General features: G+C 37.5%; 6 protein-coding genes across 7 annotated transcripts; 3 read left to right on the top strand and 3 right to left on the bottom strand.

The window, feature by feature from the left end:
* Window positions 1-76: 76 nt before the first annotated feature.
* Window positions 77-3,512, bottom strand: LOC110863349 (sodium-independent sulfate anion transporter). Its single transcript, XM_022112633.2, has 9 exons — window positions 3,242-3,512; window positions 2,508-2,698; window positions 2,240-2,435; window positions 1,943-2,166; window positions 1,711-1,882; window positions 1,371-1,630; window positions 1,113-1,245; window positions 889-1,029; window positions 77-804 (listed from the first exon to the last, which is right to left on the bottom strand). The coding sequence occupies exons 1-9, from the start codon at window positions 3,267-3,269 to the stop codon at window positions 170-172; spliced, it is 1,980 nt and encodes a 659-aa protein (XP_021968325.1). The 5' UTR covers window positions 3,270-3,512; the 3' UTR covers window positions 77-169.
* Window positions 3,513-4,464: 952 nt separating this feature from the next.
* LOC110863337 (protein disulfide-isomerase) lies at window positions 4,465-7,618 on the top strand. Its single transcript, XM_022112622.2, has 9 exons — window positions 4,465-4,795; window positions 4,870-5,023; window positions 5,126-5,333; window positions 5,415-5,546; window positions 5,609-5,774; window positions 5,845-6,227; window positions 6,323-6,448; window positions 6,529-6,709; window positions 6,793-7,618. Exons 1-9 carry the CDS (start codon window positions 4,657-4,659, stop codon window positions 7,119-7,121), a joined length of 1,818 nt encoding a protein of 605 aa, XP_021968314.1. The 5' UTR covers window positions 4,465-4,656; the 3' UTR covers window positions 7,122-7,618.
* Window positions 7,619-8,272: 654 nt separating this feature from the next.
* LOC110860613 (esterase LipQ) lies at window positions 8,273-9,568 on the top strand. Its single transcript, XM_022109687.2, has 3 exons — window positions 8,273-8,450; window positions 8,541-8,759; window positions 8,836-9,568. The coding sequence occupies exons 1-3, from the start codon at window positions 8,387-8,389 to the stop codon at window positions 9,372-9,374; spliced, it is 822 nt and encodes a 273-aa protein (XP_021965379.1). The 5' UTR covers window positions 8,273-8,386; the 3' UTR covers window positions 9,375-9,568.
* Window positions 9,569-9,592: 24 nt separating this feature from the next.
* LOC110863328 lies at window positions 9,593-14,209 on the bottom strand. The gene is made up of 17 exons (XM_022112612.2): window positions 13,922-14,209; window positions 13,732-13,853; window positions 13,593-13,667; window positions 13,380-13,502; window positions 13,191-13,310; window positions 13,024-13,117; window positions 12,698-12,955; window positions 12,438-12,613; window positions 12,224-12,369; window positions 11,629-12,122; window positions 11,347-11,553; window positions 10,901-11,276; window positions 10,752-10,840; window positions 10,643-10,663; window positions 10,482-10,566; window positions 10,205-10,410; window positions 9,593-10,113 (listed from the first exon to the last, which is right to left on the bottom strand). Exons 1-17 carry the CDS (start codon window positions 14,093-14,095, stop codon window positions 9,712-9,714), a joined length of 3,168 nt encoding a protein of 1,055 aa, XP_021968304.1. The 5' UTR covers window positions 14,096-14,209; the 3' UTR covers window positions 9,593-9,711.
* Window positions 14,210-15,084: 875 nt separating this feature from the next.
* On the top strand, window positions 15,085-17,230 carry LOC110863320 (SEC14-like protein 2). 2 transcript variants are annotated; one of them, XM_035851598.1, is made up of 8 exons: window positions 15,085-15,583; window positions 15,722-15,841; window positions 15,918-16,035; window positions 16,104-16,205; window positions 16,266-16,388; window positions 16,585-16,637; window positions 16,714-16,741; window positions 16,807-17,230. In XM_035851598.1, the coding sequence occupies exons 1-8, from the start codon at window positions 15,473-15,475 to the stop codon at window positions 17,034-17,036; spliced, it is 885 nt and encodes a 294-aa protein (XP_035707491.1). In that variant the 5' UTR covers window positions 15,085-15,472; the 3' UTR covers window positions 17,037-17,230. The 2 variants fall into 2 exon arrangements, with proteins under 2 accessions (XP_035707491.1, XP_035707466.1); XM_035851573.1 differs by having other exon boundaries at window positions 16,104-16,388.
* Window positions 17,231-17,252: 22 nt separating this feature from the next.
* On the bottom strand, window positions 17,253-18,770 carry LOC118436553. The gene is made up of 4 exons (XM_035854932.1): window positions 18,626-18,770; window positions 18,290-18,531; window positions 17,959-18,221; window positions 17,253-17,891 (listed from the first exon to the last, which is right to left on the bottom strand). Exons 1-4 carry the CDS (start codon window positions 18,768-18,770, stop codon window positions 17,621-17,623), a joined length of 921 nt encoding a protein of 306 aa, XP_035710825.1. The 3' UTR covers window positions 17,253-17,620.
* Between the last annotated feature and the right edge of the window lie 4,063 nt (window positions 18,771-22,833).

The following is a 22,833-nucleotide window of genomic DNA, read 5'->3' as shown; positions in this document are numbered from 1 at the left end:
TGTACGACATGTCTAAACTATATTGTAATTAGAAAATCGAATATCATGGAATGATATTATATATACGAGACGAGAGTATGCTCAACAATTAGATGATGTATTTATTTATTTCCAATTAAAAAACTTTAAACTTAAAGATATTATATTAATATTTCCGATAATTATTAAATCATTTACTTCTATAACGACATAAATCTACTGTTGGTTGTCCCACGGTATAAATGACACCAGCAATTACACCCTCAACAGATTTATCAGTCCGGTTTGAAACCCCTATGGCTTGACTATCTATTCCTTGTAACTCCTCTTTATCCAGCCTGGATAAGTGCGCAGATAAGTCTGCCTCCTCCTTGTCGCCAGATATGGCTGGTACATTTTGCAGTCCAGCCAATCCCAGCACTTTCACCCACTCCGGACTGCAATTCATAAAAAGAAGCATTCTCCCATTTTTCTTCATCCCCTTCACCAAAGAAACAAAAGTACTCGCTCCCGAATAATCATAACTTGACCAATGACAAAAATTGAGCACGATAACGCGACAAGATTTATGTTTAAGGCACAATTTCTGAATTGTGGATGAAACATGATCAATTGACGGGAAGTGTATCCCCGATTTAGACGGGGTGATGACCAGGTAATTTATGCCAGTTCTGCTGTCCGTCCTGATTTCCGGAGTGAGTTCAGGTTTCAGGGATTTGAGCAGAATTCCACCCACCGAAATGCACACACCGATCACAATGCCGTATTCCATTCCGAGGAATAAGGAGCATGCGAAGGTGATTAAACATGCGATGGCGTCCATTTCTGGAATTGGCAAATATAATTCCTTACAAAATGTACATAAATATGTCTCTAAAATGACTCATCTCATTAAACATATAATCTCACTTGAAATCCGCCACATCGGAATGATACTCTCATACTCTATCATCACCATCACGGCTGCAATTATCACGGCAGATAAACTTGCTTTCGGTATGTAGTAAAACGACGGGGTGAGAAATCCAAGGGAGAGAATTACCAAGATTCCTACATATGTATGTCAAATACATCAAATTTATCACTAAAAGTTTTTCATAAAAAAAAACAATGCGCAATTTGTAGCTAATTGCCTGCAAACAATCCACCCATTTGAGTCCTGACCCCACTCGCATCATTCACCGCTGATCTGGAGAAACTTGCAGAGATTGGCATAGCGCTACAACATCCACCCAACACAGAAGACACGCCCAAAGCAATCATCTCCTGTGGATCGAGTAAAATAATTGCTGATTTTGAATAGTAGAGCACTTTAAATTCAAGTTATACGATTTCAGTATATTTTGAGCAATGTGATTTCACTTAAAAGTCTGCTGGACTAAAAATCTCACTTGCGTAGCATCAACTTTTCCCCCGGCTCCAAATGCTTTCGAAATAGCGACATTTTGAAGGATTGAAATTAGAGCGATTACTAGTGGTCCGGTTTTTAAGAGCTGACATGATTCCATGAAGGAGAGGTAGGTATCGTCACCACCTTCCGTACTTATTGTCATATTCAGCATGGATGTCTCATTATAAGTCTGATTGTTGAGATTATAGTAATAAGTATCTTCCACACGCTTGACGGGGAGGCGAAATTGGGGCAGTGCAACTGAATTTTTTTAATAAGGAAAAATGAGATCCATTATTTTTTACTCGCATTGCATTGTCTTTTTTTATTCTCTCACCAACCTGAAGGAAATCCACCCTGCACATTTCCCACGAGCTGGAATGGTGTGTGCCCTGACCATGCCCACGCAATTATTGACGTGACCACGATAACAATTACATTTCTGGACAATGAAGTTAGCCAGAGTGTTGTTTTAATAAACTTGTTTTCTGACGGCTTTATATCCTTCAGTTTCTGGAATATGAAATAAAATCATCAACCTTCAACTTCAACTTCCATTGATTCTGTCAATACCTTGAGCAAGATCAATGTGACAAAGGCACAAATTCCCATGACACTGTCGGCCATGCTAATTGTTGGGTAATCGGAGAAAACTTTTTTCCAGTAGCCAAGAAATCCATTCCCTTTGCTACCTTTGATGCCAAAAAAGTTTTTAATCTGTGATGAAAGTATGGTCATTGCGGCTCCTGCGGTAAACCCGACTGTAACTGGTTCAGATATGAAACTAACGATCCAACCTAGAATATGAATATGTCAATGTCGATTAAGTAAGATAAACTTGGCATCAATTTATACTGAATTTATACCAACCTAATCTTAACATTGCTAAGAGAAGCTCGAAAACTCCTGAGTAAAATCCCGTCAAAATTACGCAAGCTGGATAATTAGGTCCACAAATTTGGAACGTGAGCAATTCCATAACTGCAGTTGGTCCTATTGTTGCTTGAGCACATGTTCCTAGCAGAATATACGTTAATACTCCCACGTAGGAGGAGTACAGTCCATACTGGTCCATAAATAAATTTAACAAATAAACAAGTTTCCCACATTGATTTAATTTAAATATATGTAAATTCACCTCGGGAGAAAGTCCCACAATCGCAGCATAAGCCATCGACTGAGGAACGACGGTTAGGCCAACAGTTATCCCAGCAATCGCATCGCTTATCAAGTCCTTCTTTGTGTAGCGGCGAATCCATCCTATAATTGGGAGTCGCCGCTTGACCAGTTTGTGCGCTTTCTTGCGCCATGATGTCTTCATGGATTCATCTGGTTATGAAAATATATAAATATATTTCAAATTTAATTTCCTAATATTCAGGAATTTTTAATTTCTAATGATTTTGAAAGGACCCCAATTTATTAAGTGCAATTAAAAATGACTCAATCAATCTCACTGGCGTAGACATTTATGTACTATTTTCTCGCTTTGCTGGAATAGATATTTAAATTTACAATAGACAGCATTGTTGCATGTTTAGCTGAGTAAGCATAATTACGATATTATTGCTGGACAATGGGACTCTCATCGTGCGATGTTCATGCAAATTCACTCACATAACAATGAAAGGAGTTTAAAAACCTTTCAAATATTAACTTGCAAAAGTATGTACGTTGGGTTCATGATTTTGATCTTTTCATGACTATCTACGTTTTTATGCTTTGTTTGATTCCGATATTTTAAAACTTATTACTTTTTTGAATTATTCTGTAATCAAAAATTGAATCAAAAGATCCGTCAGCATCAATTTCAAGTGTAATATTATGAAAATGTAAATACACTTATAATTTTTTAAAGTAAAATTGCAATACCTTTACCAAATTCACTCGTATCCTTCATAGCGCTCGATTTCCACGACGGTAAAATACTAAGTAAGTCACCCGAACAGTTTTATTTTAATCTACGATAACACAGCCACCCAGTTTTATCCGGTTTAAATTTGTCTAATTACTATTTTTAAAATTCGCATGTGCAAAATGAGGAGTTGATGAGACTTGAACTTCATTGCAATGCAGCTAAATTTTGGTTAGTATTGAACTCACGTCATCGCAGGACTGACCTGCTACCTCGTCATCATAATAATATGCACTCAATCCCAGACTGGCTGGACAAGAGCAGCTCCTGACAATGGATAAATTCTGAATCACAGTCATCATTTTAATATTGTAAGGAACAAAAGGTCCGACAATATTTGGATTCAATGAAATTCATACACGACCAATTTTTCTGCGGAATTGGCATTCTGGGTGGAAATCAAGGACAGAAATATGTAACAGTGTGTCATTAAGTTACATAAGTACTTATGATTAGCATGAATTATTAGCGTATGGAAAAATAATAGTGACTATGCATTCACTGACAAATGGGATAAATTTAACTAGCTAAGCATTTACTTGAAGTTACACACTTTCATCTGTTCTGAATCATGCATGTCTTTCATTAAATTATCAAGTTTTGAGTTCATATTTCGTGAAATTACGTTTTCATTCATTCTATTTAAACAATCAAAGCTGCTAAAAATGCATAATTATAGAAGGTCTATTTTTATTTGTTGTGCATAACCAGACTTGGTGTAACTGATATGATTTTGAAAATACGCCTAGCCCAAATTTGCAGTAATCCAAGTAATATTTAATATTTATCTTGATTTATTTTGCAAGTATGTATAACGGCAAGCTGTTGCATTTTATTTTATGAAATCTCAACTTGCCTCAAAAATGAGACAGTCTCACTTCCTCAATTCCCAACTACTCGTCAACTGTAGCTCTGCTCACTCATCCTCAGAAGGAAACTCTGGTTCACGTCGATAATCATACGAATTAGTATTCATTTAAATTTTAACCAAGTTTGCAATAACTGAACATGCTAAACTATTATTAATTAAGAGATGGTCAATCGAAACATGTCTCATTCATGATTGAATACATTAAATGTGGACAAACAAACACGTTTACAAATACGTTTGATTGCATGGCAAATCTTACTTTTCGCTTCTCTTTCTCTACAAATCCCGGATCAATATTTTTCCCGGCCCCGTTCAGCTTATTCGCAAGCAAGCAAGCAACAACCTTAACCTTGACGGCAGCTGCAGAAAAGTGCAAGCATGCAGGACATATATATTCTGCAAACCAATTCAGAAGGGAAGTAATTTAATAACCACATAAATTTTCATATAGCGCTTCCAACCACGTGACTAGAAATTAGAACCACCTTTCAGTTTTTAATTATGGATAACTACGCAATAATAGTCGGTTATTTTCTCCTTCTTGCGATTGCACCCAGTTCATTGGGCAAAATTATTTCTGCAATACCACAGGATGTACATTGGAGGGTGGATTATAGTCTTCTCACATTTGCAGCTTATTGTAAGACAAACAAAAAAATTGACGAAAATTGCATTTTGTTTTGTTTCAGTCGTGTATAATTTTGACTTTTTCAGATGATGGATTTTGTCGCGAAGGCGAACAACCTGGCTTGAAAGACTTTGAAAGGGTTGCGTCTGTCGTGGAAGACCTCGGACATGATAAAAGATTGAATATAACTTTTCTCAAGGTTGATAGAAAAGGGGATCCAGGTGCCATACGAGATTTCGGGTATGAAAATGCATATATAACTTAAAATATATAATTAGATTTTCTCAAATATGTAATTATAAAATCAAATTGGTCACTTGAAATTTAACTTTTTGTTATCAGAGTTATGTACTCCTTCTGCTCTGGAAACCCCACTTTCACTCTGTATCGGTACGGGCTAAAGAAAGATTATGGATATCAAGGATCCGTAGAAAAAATGCTGGATTGGCTTCGAAAGAACGCAGAACCATCACTCACGATTATTACCACTCGGCCTGACTTGGCATCCTTTATTGCTACCAAGAAATACAGCGTGGTTGGTTATTTCAAAGTAGGTTTTGCAAGTACACCCAACCATAATCAATAGCATTACCCTGAAATTATGAAATTATTATATATTCAACTATTTTAGGATCCGAAACTCTGGCGATATTTTTACACTGCTGCAGATTCTGATGACCTGCAAGGGATAGATTTTGCAGATGTGCAAAATTCCGATTTAAGATCGGCCTACTCGAAAGACACGGTTGTTGTAAATCAGAAGGTGCATAATTCGATATTTTCTTAATTCTTTTCCATACATTTACAAAACTACATTTCTTACAGTTTGGTCAAATACAAATCGCTTTGAATGAGAATTTGACGGTCGAACGAATAGCAACATTCGTCAAAGTGAATACACACTTTATCAAGCCAATCTTAATGCATGACTGGAGTCCAAGTGAGCTGATAGATGCCGTCCAGAATACGTCCGTAATTTTCGTCCAATTCTGTAAGAAACGTTAAAGTTAAAAATATCTACATATGTATCTCATAACATTTTAATTAAATACTTAAATCAGATACTAATCAGTGTCCAGTCGCCTCATTCGTCAAGCAGGCGGCACAGGTCGGTCACGACAACGGGATGCTAGATTACCTCGACATGAAATTTGCATCTGTAAACATGACGAAATACCGTGACAATTTAGAGACCTTTGGTCTAACGCCAAATACCTGCCGCGACAAGTCACTCTGGAGTGCTCCGCTAGTTATGCGATTGTTCAGATACGGGAGAATGATTAAATATGCCGATACATTCGTCTCCCAACAAACGTTTACTTTGGAGGGATTGCTACAATGGTTGGAGAAGAATACAAAACCGGCAACAAGAATGGTGGAGGAACCGGAGGACCTCAACCTTATTGTCAACTATCATGAAACATCAATAATAGGATATTTTAAAGTAAGACAACAAACTCTATTACGTAAAAAAACCATGTCACTTTCATGATTTATTCTTGTGTGGGTCGAGTAAATGGAAAATTCATTTTTAAATAGGATGGATCAGATGCGAGAAATGTATTCAGACGAGTTGCAGAACTATTTCCAAAGTACACTTTTGGTGAGATTGTTTCACCCGATATGAACCCCTTCAGTGAAGACGTTGTAATACTGTACGAGCTGGTGAGTTTTTAATACCCACAGAAACCGAATAATCAGAAATATTAATGCGATAAAATATTTAATGATTGTGTGCTACATAGTACGGCGAATCGTTTAAAAACTTAACGGGAAATTTCACCCGCGACAAGTTGAATAACTTTGTTTCATCAAATGTCCATCAAGACTTACCTGTCAACACTCGACCCACACCGACCCCAGTGCCCGATTTTGTTTACCGAAGCGCAAAACAGATTGCAATTTTTGATAAGATTAAATTTAAAGGTACGCATTCCTGATTTTTAAAATTATTTGTCTCAATTTTGGGTTGAAATTATAATAATATTTTATGTAACTAAACTACTCAGGAAACTCATTGATCATCCAATTGTCGGATAACTGCACAGAAATTCCTGAAACTTGGGGGCGAGGTACATGGTCAATTAAAACTTTTGGAGAGTGTGTGGATTTCTTTGAGGATGTTGGGTGTCGCTCATCCAGCAAAAACTTCCGTCTTGATATGACCGAGAGCAGACATTCTGACATAGGACCGGTAAAACCCCCCAGTGGATTCCGTTCTATGGATTTTTGTTCTAAATGGAAGGATGCAACTAGCAGTGCTTCATTTATCCAATACAGTGTTAGACAGCCATTCGTTGTTTGCTACTTTTTATTGCGCTTGATGTTAAATGCCTAAATAAGTCAAATAGACTTTGCTTAATTTCGGCCTTATGAATTTTACGAAGCTGGATCTCACTAAACAATGCCGTCTAATTTGTCAAGTATTTATGTAGGTTATACAATTAAGGATTAATCTCGTTATAACAAGATTCAAGAAAATGTTAGAATTAAGAGTTGTTAGAGTGTATTACACAAATCATTGCCTTCGAAAGTGCCATTCATTTGCAATATATATTTATATATATAGTGCATACATACAATCAATTCGCTCTTTCTCTCTTTGATATTACAGAAGATGTTTAATACAAATTCTGGAAGGATAGTTTTTTAATTATGTGTAAATAAGTACTTCCGAAATAACCATTGTATTTTAATTTGTACGACACACTCATATTTATGGCTGCTATGACTCGAGATAATTTAATCTATTTTAACCAGGTTGATATTATTCGTCCAGTATTTGGATATTTTTCTTTAGTAATAAACATCCTGTTACTTTTATCTTCAGAATGATTTGATCGCTTACATAAATTATTACAAAACTTCTAAAACCTGCTCGTCTCACCAAGTTAAATACGATCATGAAGATCGCAATATCAAATTATTCCAGGGCACTATTCCAAGGGATATTTCTCTGAGGGCGCTTAAATGCAAGAATGTTCTACCAAAGGCAAAATATGCACCTCATTTACTTGCATTCACGAGACGAAGTAGATGTCATGCTTTTCATGAAATTTTTGATTGGATAATGTTGCCTAGATCGCGACATCAAATGTACAAAAGTTCGGGAGAACTTCCTGGAATTATCCGGAAATACAAAAGCATTAAAATCTTGGAAGAGAATGATTGAGAGATACTTAAATACAAATCGGAATAAATAAAAACGTAAACTGTTGTCACACTAGCAAACCTTGAGATTAATATAAATAGCAGTCACATTCGCATTGTATGTACATATTTAGCTACATAAAAGCTACACCCACCACTTCATTATTATCAACACTTCAACTAAATACAATTCAATTTATTCCTACATTTTACAAAGCTTATGCAAAAACAAAATCATTGAAGTTAAATGACACGTGCTAAAGAAAAAAAATTGACGAAGGTAAGCTCGATAAGATATTAAAACAATCGTATCCAATCCAATTCACCTGCCACACTCGGACACACACTCTGCTTTTGTGAGTACTAAAAAGTAGATACGGAAAGAAGAATTCATAGTTCAACGCACAACTTGAAGGGAATATTATCATTATAAAATTTCAAACTTTAGAAATTATGGCAACCCACGGTCTCCTCATTTCTTTCATACTCTTTTCGGCAAGCATACTGTATGCAACTGGTAAGAATTGCATGCACGGTGTTACACAAATAAATATTTTCTCCACGCATACTTCAAAAATAAGTACCTCGCCAATCCAAACTTTTACAGGACAAGTTCCCAACGTTCAGTATGGCGATGGTTCTGATCCTGCTCAAGTTATGGATATTTATTTGCCCTCTTTGGATTTTGGAAGCATCACAAAAATCATCGTCCTTATTCACGGAGGTGCCTGGGGTGGGGGTCAAAAATCTGATATGGCCGGATGGGTCCCCTTCATGCAGGCATCCTTTCCAAGTTATGCCATCGCAAATATGGAGTATCGATTAGGTATTTAAGAAGAGAAGCAAGATAATATTTGCATAGACATTCACTCTTTTGAACTTAAGTATATCCAATTTGATAGGCACCCATGCTAGCCCCGGATTTCCAAAACAATTGGAGGACATACATTTAGCCTTGTCTTTCCTCAAGTCCAGTTTTACTCGCAATGTAACATTTGCCCTGATCGGATCCAGTGCTGGAGGTCATCTTGCCATGCTGTACGGCTATGCATGGGACAGGGAAGCCAAAAATGTCAAGGCCATTGTGAGCCATGTAGGGCCGACGGATATCAGCGATTCTGGATATGCAAATGAGCCAGGATTGTGGGACTTATTCTTCAACCTGGTAGGTCCCTGCACACACACGCAGTGCCCAGACCTCTACACGGCGGCAAGTCCAATCACCTACGTTACTGCTGAGGCCACCAAGACAATCGGATTCTATGGAAACGCCGACTATCTGGTGCCAAGTAGTCAAATGCCATTGCTAAAGGAAAAATTGGATGGGTTGGGTGTTCCAAATAATTTCACGGTCTACCAAGGCGGTCACGGTGACTGGGTCTGGGAAGACATCGAAGATATGATCAGACAGGTTACCGATTTCTTTAATACGCATTGGTAGGAGGGGAAGAAAATCACACATTTCATTGGACGCAGTAATTTTATATCAAAAACTTGAATTCGTTAGTTAAGCTCCACCTAATGATGGCATGATTTTTAGGTGCCATTTATTAAGCCTAAACGTAAAAAAATCTTAGAAGGTTTCAAATAATGATGATATGACAAAATTAATAAAATACGACATTCAAGAACCTATGTACATAGATATAAATATTTACATTAAGTCGGAACTTTCACATAAATGTTTATTAATTCACAATGATCTGTACCACGTACGTATAAATCAGCAGCTAGAGTTACATACATACATATTTACGTGTACGTATGTGTAGTTTAGTTTAATAAATCTTGATGAAAACAGTGGCAACTATTCCGATTAGGGAGACCATCACGGAGGATTGAAGAGTATCGGAGGACTTTGAGGGGGACGTTGCGGGGGGAGCTGTGGTGGTTGAGGGCGTAGGCTGTGGGCTTGGTGAGGGCGACGGCTGTGGGGTTGGCGAGGGGCTTGGTGATGGTGAGGGGCTTGGCGATGGTGAGCTATTTGGGTTCGGAGTGGTCGAGGTTATGATTGTCGTACTCGTAGTATCGCCTTCTGTCATTGTGGAACCCGGCGAGGTAGTCCGTGGCGGTAGCGTTGTTCTGGTTGTGGGACGAATAGTTGTTGTAGTTGTCGTAGTGGTGCTTGCATCTAGCATGGTCTTAATATTCACACCCACAATGACGGAAATTTGTGACCACTGCAAGTTTTATCAGGCAAATATGCATTTACATTTCATATAGCATGAATCTCTGCACTAAACACATAAGTATCTGACTACGAGTTCTTACTACTGGGGTGCCGGTTGATGTGGTTATACTTTTTATTGCATAATATCTACTTGCTTCCCTGCCAAAATCGTAAGTGACGTTTTGTCTCCTTCCTGGTGGTTGGGTATTCGGCACCTTATTTGGCGGTATGTTTTCAGCGTGGTCGAAGTCGAATAACAGTTTATCAACCTCATCCTGATGTCGAATTTCATAAAAATCAACTTGGACTATTTTCAAACAGTTCATCGGTCATTGATTGATTTATGAATGCTTAATTTGTATTATGAATCACCAATACCTGGATGGCCCCTTGGGTCTTTAACTCGCGGATCGGTCCATTGTAGGTTAACCATATTGTTCTCAAGTGGAGTTATCACCAAATCCTGTATATTTAATTATTATTATTATTGCATAAATATTCCACCCGGTTATTAAGTTTCGAAGAAGTGGGGTTCATACCATTATCCTTGTGGGGACCGCCTACAATAAATAAATCTGATCATCTTTCACCAAAACAGTACTAATTGCTCTGGTTAATGAATAAATTATTAAATATACATGTGCATACCTCAAATAACTGAAAATTGACGAACTCTACGTCCTTCTCGAGATTAGAGCTAATAAAAAAAAATTCTTCTGGAATTTTACTCCAACAACCTTGAAATTTTGAAACCGTTTTAGTTACGGCATGTTGCATCTTAAATAATAATTTATTACCCAGGTAACCACTCCCACACCCAATGTGTACTTGATCCACTGGGAACAATCTCCCGATTGAGGAAAATGATGCAAAGCTTTGACTTTCGTCTACGTCGTCCTTAATTTTAGTGGGTGCAGTTGGCTCAACAAATTTTGCAAATTTTGCAGTGACAAAGATTTCGTACATCCCATTAAATGCCACCATGTCGCCAGTAACCTCCGGGAGAAATTCTCCTGAGAATATGCCGTCGTTTGTAGTTATGTCCGGTGACGCACTTCCATCGTCTTTAAGTTCTACAGACCACGCGTGCATTCCTGGCGCGTAGGGACTGGATATTACGGCAGTCACTACAAGACCCGGGCTTGACTGGAACGGAATTCCGTCTTGTTCCAACTAACAGAACGCACAAATTGAAATTATCTTTGACAAATGTGACTAAGATTTACTATTCAAAAATCAGTACTTTTGCATAAATGGCAAAAGCTGTGCCGGTGTATGACCCAGCGTTCGCTTCTGAAAAGTCGACAACGCCATTGATGGCTGAGGTTGTAACTGTGAGCTTGATATCTTTGGGGATTAAGTCCAAGTCTTCAACTTGCACCAAAACGGTGATACGAGCTATGCATTCACCCCAATCACACCCAATGGAGACACGTGACCATCTTACATTCTGTCAAGTATAAATTATTTTGGAAAATTAGGACTTGTTGCACAAATATTAGATAATTCCGTTTCATAATCTCACATCCAATGGTTCTTCCTCTTCGGGTGATGAAAAGTAAAAGTTTTTCCGAACATATGGAACCGTTTCTGCAGAATCCCATTTCATCTCCTGTAGCGCAACATCTATGTAATTTCCATCGGTTCCATTCCACAGCTTAACGTCAGTAAACCCTCCTGCCAACGGCATGGCGAATACTTCGAACTGAGTTATTCGAGAAGTCGATTCGAGCCACACGGCCCTATTGTGACGAACCATTTCATCCATCCCAACAACATATTTTTTGCTTCGCGTGAATGGGGTTTGTAGCGTGGTTGCTAATTCAGTCAAAAAATCGTCAAAGGGTTTTAGCAAATCGGATGGCTCCGAAACAGTCAAATGCAATCCTTCCGACTTTTCGACAACTCGCTCTAGCGCATTTCCCGAGTGGATTGTACTTCCATACACTTCCACGGCAAAGACTTTCACGTTAGCGAGCAAGAGAGGAATCATCACTTGACTTTCCATTGTTAGACCCCCTGCATATATAAATGAAGTAGAATCTATTTTAGAGGTCCGTACGATTGGACCTCTTAAGTTAAAGTTTGGCAGAATATTTAAAATCTAGAGCAATGATTACCTGTATTTAGTTCTGGGCTCATTTTGACAATTAAAATTGCAGCCCCGGATGGATGCTTGCGTTGGTTAAATGAGAATAAAAGCTCTCGTAATGCTCCAGCATAGTCTTTGAATCCAGATTGAGAACCAAATGTTGTGTGAAATGCTCTATTTAAAATACAAGATTTTTTAAAGCTAACAATAGGCATCCAAACTTTTAATTTGTATGACCTCACGTTACAAATTCCTGAGTAAAGTTCCCAATTGGAGCCCAGGGTACAACCTCAGTAAAACTTTCACTAGGATTCGTGGATGGAAATTCTCCAAGCCCAGCAACAATACTGCTCATCTCACTAGCTTCGATAAAAGTTGAAAGACGAGAAGCAATTTGGCTTTGAACTGGTGCCGGTACCTTTTTCATTGTTTTCAGGATGAATAATTAATAATTAATAAGACAGTCTCATACTAATTAAACTACGTGTTAATAAATATGTACTTGCGTGAACCCAGAATCCAGAAGAATATAGAGCATGGGTTTTGGAGACTTTTTGACAATTGTGAACTTGACAAGACTGGGGGTATTTTCTTCTGTCACCATTTTCCAATCTGGCGTAGTCTCAATCACTTCCATCACACTTTTATGGCGACAGTAGTAATTTTGTGGAGTGGGTTTAGTCCGATCGTGTGTATCAAAATTACAGAAAGCTTCAAATGTAGGTAAATAATGGTAGCTCATCAGAGATGATTTTGCTGTCTTGAAAGATTATTTAAATTTTCTTGTAAGAAAATATTTACATGATCGAGAGTAAATAAGTCTGATACCTGATTTGCATTTGGGAAAAATCGACAATCGCTGGGTGGTGGGTATAAATTGTCAACATCATCAGGATCTGGCCCACAAGGAGTACCGTCATATCTTAATAAACACAATGGAAAGAATTACTAGAATGTTTATATACCGATTTAAATAACTTCGTGATCATTGTTACATGTTTTTGTAAACTCCTTCAATTGGTGCATCTGTGCAAGTGTTAACTTCCCATTCCGTTCCAAGCAAACGTTTCCAGTAATAAGGAAATTTGTTGTCTCCAGGAAAGCCATGTTCCTCCCTAAGAAGTGTGTAATTAATTTATTAATTTAGTGCTTTTACCAAGAAATAAAACTTATAAGGAAATTACCAAACGCCAAATCGAAGTCGAGCAAATTGTGCAAGCAACGCTTTCCCCAAACGCCCATAACTTCCTGAATCTCCAAAGTCAAAAAAGTTGTATGGAAGTTGCATGTCGTGACCCGGAAATCCGCTGATAATTTATTTTTTATGAATTGCTTATAAAAATATCATGTAACATTGAAGAGTTTTTTATATAGGTATACGCTGTTTATTATCTCACCAAGCGTTCGGATTGTCCACGAAGGGAAGAGAAAACGTGTGTGAAATTTTAAAATCTGCTCCTTCATAAAACTGACTGAAAGTTTTAAAAGCATTTTAAGTAAGGTTCTAAAGCTTATTAGAAGAGTTTGAATTTATACAATGTGGATTTCCCATCAATCTCCACATCCCAGTGATCTGGGACTAAAATGTCTACGTTTTGTATAGAAAACCTTCCGTTGGTTGCATGATGAAGCAGGTCAGAGAGGTCTTGGACTCCCATCTGTTGAAGTCATATTGGTTTTAAAGTTTCATATTATAGACTCATAAGATACATTCTAGTTTGCATACCTTTATAATATCCGTGTAGTTTTGCACATCGTTCTGTACTGTTCTATCGTCAATTGCAACAACAATATTTTTGTAATAACCAAATTCATCCAAACTTAATCCATCTGAATTGACGGCATATTTGATCAAAATTGTTAAAATAACGTTGTAAAATGATTTGTGTATTAGTTTCATTTTGCATAAAATGAAAAAGAATTGCAATATCTGATTTCTAGTTTCTAATAAATATATATATGCACATTTGTTGGTAGTTGTCTCGCATTCACTGCAGTTGTAATAAGTTTGTTACAGTTTTTAACTTTTAGATGCCTGCGTGTTTTTCCTGTAATCAATTGACGTACACAAGTATTAAATTCATACATGATTAAACAACAGGCTTATAGGATGTCGGAACTGTAATCAGATTTATGATTTATCAATTACTATGAATATCGATATGTATGTATGTATGTATTAGTCGAACGTATCTGCTTACATAAGCTAAATTAATCGATCAGTGTGTTATCTGAAACAAGAGCTGCAGTCATCTCCCATAGTACACAACTGATCGGCCCAAATTTGATACAGATGCAGCCAGTTTGAAAGACTATTGCAGACAAAATTATCTATAAAGTTTTAAATGCCAGAAGTACAGTATTTGCAAGAATGGAACATTTATGATGAAAAATATTTTTAAAATATAAATTAATTGTTAGATTTTCCACCGAGAACGAATTGGAAGATATGTATCTATCATAAACGGAAAAAGAAACCAGACCCAGAGATACAGGCGTCGCATCGTAGATGGCTAACGATAAAGATTTCCTAGAGGATGGATGGAGGCAATTGGTTATGCACTTTTAGTGATGGGCAAAATTACAAATATTAGTAATGATGCATATATAAATACATACAAAATTCGGTGTCTTGAAAACTGACCAAATACAGACAGATAAACTCAACTCGATTTTATTGCAGACTATTTATGCACCGAAAATTACGCATATCTTAATATATCATACATCAAAATCAAGAGTGAAAAAATACTTCCAATATTTCATTGTGTATTATTTTTATATTAATATGCTTATTGGCGTTTAGACTAACTATACATAAAAAATTACGTGATCCGCTCGATCAAAATTGTTTACTCACATATTTTTTATAAATTTTTTTATTCTCAAAAACATGTATGTTTTTTTACATATAATCTCCAGTTTCTGTCCTTGAGGAAAAACTGTCTGATGTCGTCCCTCACATTGTTGTAGCTTTATTGTATCACTGCTGTTTTGTCCGAGGATGTAATGACACCGGTCTTCCACCTAATTATGCATCCTCACATTTTTCATGTGATATCTTCCCTCAGCATTTGTAGACAGTCCTCAGCCTTGAAATCACCCCAACGATAAATTCATTAACCCAACAAAGTATTACTATCAATATGAAGTCATTGTCAGTTGTAGGCATGGAGTCTCTCCTTCATATTCTTCTCCATTACCAAAATCTGAAATTTCTACGACACTGAATATTTTATTAATATTTAGTAAGGTCAGTTGGATTTTTACAATTCCCATGATTTTGTCATTAATGGCTGTCATAGCTGTGCTTCACACTCTGGATAATTTAAACATGGTGGACCAAGTTGAAATAACTGGTCAATTTCAAATGAATTCTGAAAAACAGGTAAGAAATTAATAAACAATTGTTGGAAACTGCTTTCTAAAAAACATTTCCATAAAATTTCACTAAAAATTTTAAATATTTGTTATAAATAACTTATCAAATTAATTTCTAATCCAATACATAAATATGTACAAAAAGCTTCAGGCTCGCGTCAGCAAAATAATGTGGAATGAACACGCCAAAGGACACTCAACAATGCACAGATGGCTACTCTTTAAGAAAATGAATGTAAACAATGCAGAAAAAGCAATACGGGATGTAAGTACATCCATATAAAACATGAAATTTTAAAATTTCATTAAAACGAATTTATCATATTAATTTGTATACAAAGCACATCAGGTGGCGTAAAGAATTCGATATTGACCGACTCCGCTCTGCTCCACCAAATCCGAAATTATGGAAACGGTTCCAATACAATGTCACTGTTCATGCTCGAAATGGGGACCCTGGTAAATCTACTATGTTAATTTGGCTAGCAGAATATCTTTCAGATTTACATATAAACAATTATGGCCAGTGTTGCTAATGCCATTTGGAGATTGGGATGTACGAGACTACATCACTGCCAAGGGGGATCAACACACTTTTGACAAGTATCAAGGACAAATGTGGGAGAAAGGTTTGTCCAGATTTTGTCTCGTATTAGTACCGCGTTGTCCTTATTATGCCCGGAACCCAGGTTTGGCAGCTGTGGAGAAAGTGGAGATGAACCTCAACGACACGAAAAGGTCAACCTCTGTCCGACTTTACCTCGTTTGTGACTTGGAAAATCTCGAATATCGTCAATTGGCCAGTTATACTTGTAAGTGACGAAAATTGATAATTCTTGTTGGGCATAATCACGAGCATGCAAAATTTTCCCAATTTTAAAGTTTGCTCTGGAAAATCATTTTTCTTATCTTTCCTCAAATTTTTGCTAAATGCGAGAGTTCTTAAATTCTAATTATGTGTTTACCATAAGTGCATACGACTTACGGCGTGAGTAATAATTTGTATAGCTTTGCAGTACATCTTCTCTATGGTGTACAACTTTGAGAATAATTATCCAGAGGTAATATCAATACTTACACTAATTCATAGATAAATCAGTATTTAATTTTTGTGTAATAGAAATATTTGTAATTCAGACTGTACACGCAGCGATTATGATCAACTGTGAGCAACTATTCATGTATGCACGTGCAAGAAATTATTAAAATTACTAATCCAACATTATTAAGGCGACTGGGTGTTTGAATCACTTCTTCGCTACATCAGCCCCTTCTTGCGCGAAGGGTCGTTTGAAAGATTGAAAATTTATCCGAAAGACCGGTCAAAATGGATGAAAGATGTGAGGAGGCTAATCCACCCGAGCCAACTGCCTTATCGGTATGGGGGCTATTCTAAATCAGAGAAAAGAAAATTAGCAACCCGTCGACCCTTCTTCGTACGACAATTGGGCTTGAAATAGCCAGTGAATATATGCAAATGCTCATGTAAAATATATACATAAATGAAGTAATTATTAAAATTAAAAAAAGAAGCCGGTAATGTGAAGCTTACTATGTCATCTAATTTTTATCGATAAAATTATGATTAATTGCAAAGTTTGGAGACTTCCAGATTCAAACGTAGTTACGTCTAAATTTGCATACACATAGTACACACGCATGCATGACTTTCCTTGACTATTGTTATATAGATATTTGTAGAATCCACGTTATGCATAAAGAATCGGCCTACCAATCATACTCTTCAGCTATAATGTAACCACACAGAGATATTGTACTATTTATGATGAAACAATGCTCTCTATATTTAATTGCAAATTTCACTTCCAGATAACTTCATTGAAATACAAAAGCTGCACTCCTTCATGGTTATCAGGTTTTCGTACTTGAACCACGATAGTTGTTCGGAAGTCGTGACACCGTGTCACTGACACGATTAGATTTTTTTCTATTTTCGCCTAAATGTATTTCATTCATAGATGCGAGAAACCAAATCCACGATAAAGTACAAACAAATAAGTTACTAATTTTCCGAACAACGTCATTAAGATAACTTCCCATAATAAATAGACAGGAAATTAATACTTGATCTTTGTACTTTTGCGCTCGGCATTATAGTTCCCAGATTTTCTATCACAATTCCTGCCAGTGATGCCAATAAACCAATAAATAGTATAAAAAATACGACATAAACATCCGCCGCTGCCACACTATCCCAAGAAACCTTATTTGTCTCACAAACAAAATTGTTGTGAAAAATGTCATATTCTTTAGAATACTTGTTGTGCAATCCTCTTTCCCGTATTCGAATCAACCTGGAATTAGTAGGGGACCACAAATTAATTCATATTAAATTCATGTTATCCAGACTTATTCACCCACCCGTAATTGAAATACTCCTTCAATTTCGATCCTTTTGGTGCCACGAAGGATGACGGGAATGGTTTACTGTTTGGTGAGACAAGAATCCTGTCGATTGTTCTGCAAATGTATGTCGTAGAGTAATTTTGCTTTAATGCTTCTCGATAAAAATAGTCGAAATAGGCCAACGTTGCGACACGCTTTCCTTCCAAGATGTGACTGATTTGGTGAGCATTATCGACCAGATGTACTTCTCGATGCGCATTTAATACCTCCAGTCTAGTCTATTAAACAAATAAATAAATCCCTGTAGCTGCACTTTTTATTGAACTTTTTCATTTAATGTACGAACCTTAAGCACATTTTGCATTGGTTGACTCAAGTGATGTGTGCTAAATTTGTAGCCTTGTTCCAGCAAATCTTCGAATGATTGAATTACAGAAATTGGAACTGACAGGGCAGAAAGGATTGTTGAAGAGTAAATTATATTGATTAAAAGCCCAAATAACATTCCAGTAATGAAGCAAAGTCGCAGAGAAATCGGGTATTCGTATTTGTACAAGGATTTCTTGGTGGCGTGGGAAGCGTGACAACCTACGTACATACATAAAGACATAGGTACATAAAAACTTATGAGATGATTACTAAATTTTTGAATTTTAAATTTAGCAAATTTAAAATTTGTTACCCTGTCCAACCATAAATGACATAATCCACCATCCCAGATTGAATCTGCAAATGTCTGATGAAACACAGTATCTCAAAGTAAACCTGATGATGACTAGTATTCCGGCAAATAATCCCCAAGTTACGAAGATCCCAGCCCAAGACATTTTTCTAAAAGGTTTGTAATGCTCATTTCTGAAGAAGTTGTGACCAGGCTTCCGAAAAAATGTGCCATACCTGCAATTTATTTATAAAATACTAGCGTATAAGCCCGTCTCCCGCCGGGCGCGAGCTTATTTGATTTTCATGAAAATTGAGTCGAATTTTGGAAAACTCCAACCAATTAAATATTTTAATCTATATAATAAGCTCAAATTCTGTCACCGACGGAAGTCAAAGGAATTTGTAAAGAACGTGAAATTGATGTTTTGAGTTGATGATAGGAAAATTAAGATATTTAGGAAATATAAACAGTGCTCGTGGCATTCTATATATTCTAATTTGGTAATAAATATATGGTCACAACGAATGGATCCATAGAAAATCAACATCATATTGTTATACCTGATTCAAAATCTGTTAACAAAGAGACGTTTGACGTGTTCGACATATTTTACTTGGTCCACACGGTCACTGGTGTGTCGAATGTCAAAGCGCGTGTGATATTATATTCGTGCTCAGATTTCAAAATATGTTCCAGTAAAAGATTTGACTAATTCATCTGAGGCCTCATTCCCTTGATTAAGGGAATGAAAAGGGAATGGATTCCATTCATTAAATCTACGTAGTCTGCACATGAAGGGGATGGAGTTTGTATAACATGGGCAGCCGATGGGAGCATCGAATAACCGCGGGAACATATGCCCTCATCCCTGTCTTCACCCTTCCGGGGCTATTGTATATTTTGTCTGTCGTTGGGAGAGGCATCTTCCTTATGTAAAGCTGCAGGGAGAGCTGGAAAGAAGTCTTGACAAAATATTAGAGGTGAGTCGGACCTAAGATTTTCAAAGCCCGGCCCGCCCAAGCCCGACTCAAAAACCCTATTCAAAAGCCCGACCCGCCCAAGCCCTATTCAAACCCCAACTCAAAAGCCCGGGCCCGCCCAAGTCCACATTTTCTAAAGCCCGAGCCCGCCCAAGCCCTATAGGGCTTGGCCTTGAGAAAGCCCGCCCAGGCCCGAGCCCGGGCCCATAGGGCTTAATCGGGCTTTTTTGTTATGGCGTGACAAATTATTTATACAATTAAAAATAAGATTTGTAGAGCGTTCTAAGTTACGCATGACGAAACACGAATTGATAAATAAAGAAGTTCAAATTATTTAACAAACACATTTCAAAGGTTTAGTAAAAAATAAATTATTTTCACAAGGTACAAAAATAAATAAACCCAAAACTGTTAGTGTCAATGATGTTTAGTAAGCAAAAAACGTAGTTTTTATGAACGAATGTCAGGTTGGATAAACTACTGCCGCTAATCCTAAGTTCAGTGCGACTGGTGGTCAACGTTAAACCGGTGCTTTAAAACACTCTCTCATCACTAGCTTGTGATGCGGGGATTGATAATATCCTTGGAGTAATTTTCTGCATCAGTGGAAATTGTGTGGCGCCACACCAAAATTTCAGGATATGCTGACTTCGCTTGATCCAATAGCCTTACCTTCTTTGAATATGTATCCTCTTGCACAGTAAGCTTATTTTGAATTCTCCGTCCTTTCACACTTTAGATGTGCAACCCTGCTAGTAATTTTTTCACACCAATAACAACAATCATTTCCATTTTGAAAATTTTTGATATTGGAATTACTTTTTAATGAAAATACTATGAGAATACAATAATGCATTGTGAATTGCAAGTATAAAATACAAATGGTGCGCTTTTGGCCAAACTTTTGACTCTCATATTACTCCTAACTCCACGAAAAGTATTAGTCGGGCTTTTGAGTAAAGCCCGAGCCCGACTCAAGAAAAGCCCGCCCAGGTCCGACCCGACTCATGGGCTCAACTCAAAAGCCCGGCCCGCCCAAAGCCCGTAGGGCCTGGGCGGGCTCGGGCTAGCCCGATTAAAGCCCAAGCCCGACTCACCTCTACAAAATATGAAATAGCTACATACTTCTTCTGAAGTGTATCCAACGGGAAGGGGATGCCGTTCCCTCTCCTTTCCCTTCATGCAAAAATATCACTACTTCGTCTGAAGTATACCCAACGGGAAGGGGAATCCGTTCCCTTTCCTTTCCCTTCATGCAAAGATATCAATACTTCGTATGAAGTATATCCAACGGGAAGAGGGAAGGAACGGAACCCTTCACCATCGTTCGACGACTTCACTGCGGCTCCAGCCCGCACACCCCCACCAGAGTGATAGCCACATCCCAATGGGGTAAATTCAAACAGAGGTAGTGGCCGGTTAGGTGCGCTACCCCACAAACAGATCACACCCAACACTGAGGGTGTAACCACTTTCCATAGGCAAACTCCTCCTACTAATATCCGGCATCCCCTATGCCTATCAGCATAGCGATAACTGTGTAGTCCACACACGAAGGGAATGGAATTCCATTCCCCTTCCCTTCCATCTATGTGAAGATTTCACTACTGCGCCTGAAGTATATCCAAGGGGAATGGAAGAGGAAGGGAATTCCATTCAATTGTGTGTAGGCCAAGTAAATATATTTTGTAACTTAAACAGTTCAATCTAAATATGGTCTACCCATGAAGGGAACGGAATTCGTTTCCGTTCTCCTTCCCGTCATCCATACACAGATAGCGAAATTTATGTCACTGGTTTCCGAACGGGCCTTAAGGGGCCTGAACGGAACAGAATGTTCCTTAAATATCCGGAACAAATGTCCTTTCGGAAAGTGACCTCACCAACATTTCACACCCAGCACTGGGATAAAAGGCAAATATCCATGATAATGTCTGGCATACCACTTCCCCCTAGAGCGATAACCATATCCAAGGGGGCACACCCTCCCTTTCCCCCTAACAAAGCGATAATATCCCAATTGGGCACACCCTCGCTTCCCCCCCAGCAGAGAGATAACCATATCCCAGGGGGGCACCCCTCCCACCCCCCAGCAGAGCGATAACCATATCCCATGGGGCACACCCTCCCATTCCCCCCAGCAGAGCGATAACCGCACTTAATAATTTTTGTTAACTTCCCTTCCAGATAAGCTAACCAGCAAATCCTGGATAACTGACTTATCGACTTTCCAACCCCTTGCACCAACGCAGTTGATATGTAAATCACTTTCTCCACTTTCACTTCCGTCACGGAAAATTCCTTTCACTTCCGTTGCCAACAAACATTTCCAGCTTATAAGATAGATTGTACCGAATTGAATTAGAATAAATCAATAATTAATCTTATTACGGGACATTTTGCAACGGCTGCAACAATGTGTACAGCTTAAATCTGTCAACTGTCTGACTGGCAAAATATGTGCTCATATCAGCAGCGCTTCCATCTTTATCATTGTCTGAAAAGAGTAGAAGATCTTCCCCATCGTTAAGCCGAATTAATTTGTACCTATGAATAAATTCATTGATTTTAAATTTTAGGACTGATTTGAATTGAACTGCTAAAAGTGAATAATACAGTTTACACACGTAAAATTGAGAAGAATTTTCAAGTCTAGAAAGCAATCTCCCCCAATTCTTGTTGTGAATTTCAAATTTTCATCTTCCTGGTTGTCCATTTCTCTCCATCTTCTGAACACTATTGCCACTGGATCAACCTGAAATATAAAATGAAATATAAAATGTATCGGCGTACAATCCAATGAGAAATAAAGCATTAAAATAAAATATTTATTACGAAGACTAGAAAATGTAATTGGGTCCCTTTGAAGTCCATCCTTCTTGGGAGTCTCCGTAAAAGTCGATACTGAACGAAATCAGACCAATCGAATTGATCGAAATGTTGAGGTTTCTGTAGAATGCCAACTCTGATTTGGTAGAAATTTTGCCTTATCATGTAAGAATCCCATACTTCTAAACCTTCTTCGTTTGCAAAGCAGATATAACTGTTGTCAAAGTTAAAGTCGGATTTGTTAACGAGATCGTAAGTTGATTCCGTTGAATTGATTCTGAAGTTTTGTATGAAAAGAATAACTGGATTTGTGTTATCTTTGGTAAAATTTCTGTATAAATTATTCATGGAACTTTCCAATGTCTTATTCTGAAATGTGTTCTTTCATAAAAACAAAATCAATGAAGTATGCATGTG

The sequence above is a fragment of the Folsomia candida genome, unplaced genomic scaffold, assembly GCF_002217175.1.
Source record: "Folsomia candida strain VU population unplaced genomic scaffold, ASM221717v1 Fcan01_Sc001, whole genome shotgun sequence".
Classification (NCBI taxonomy): domain Eukaryota; kingdom Metazoa; phylum Arthropoda; class Collembola; order Entomobryomorpha; family Isotomidae; genus Folsomia; species Folsomia candida.
This window is presented reverse-complemented; position numbering and strand designations above follow the sequence as displayed.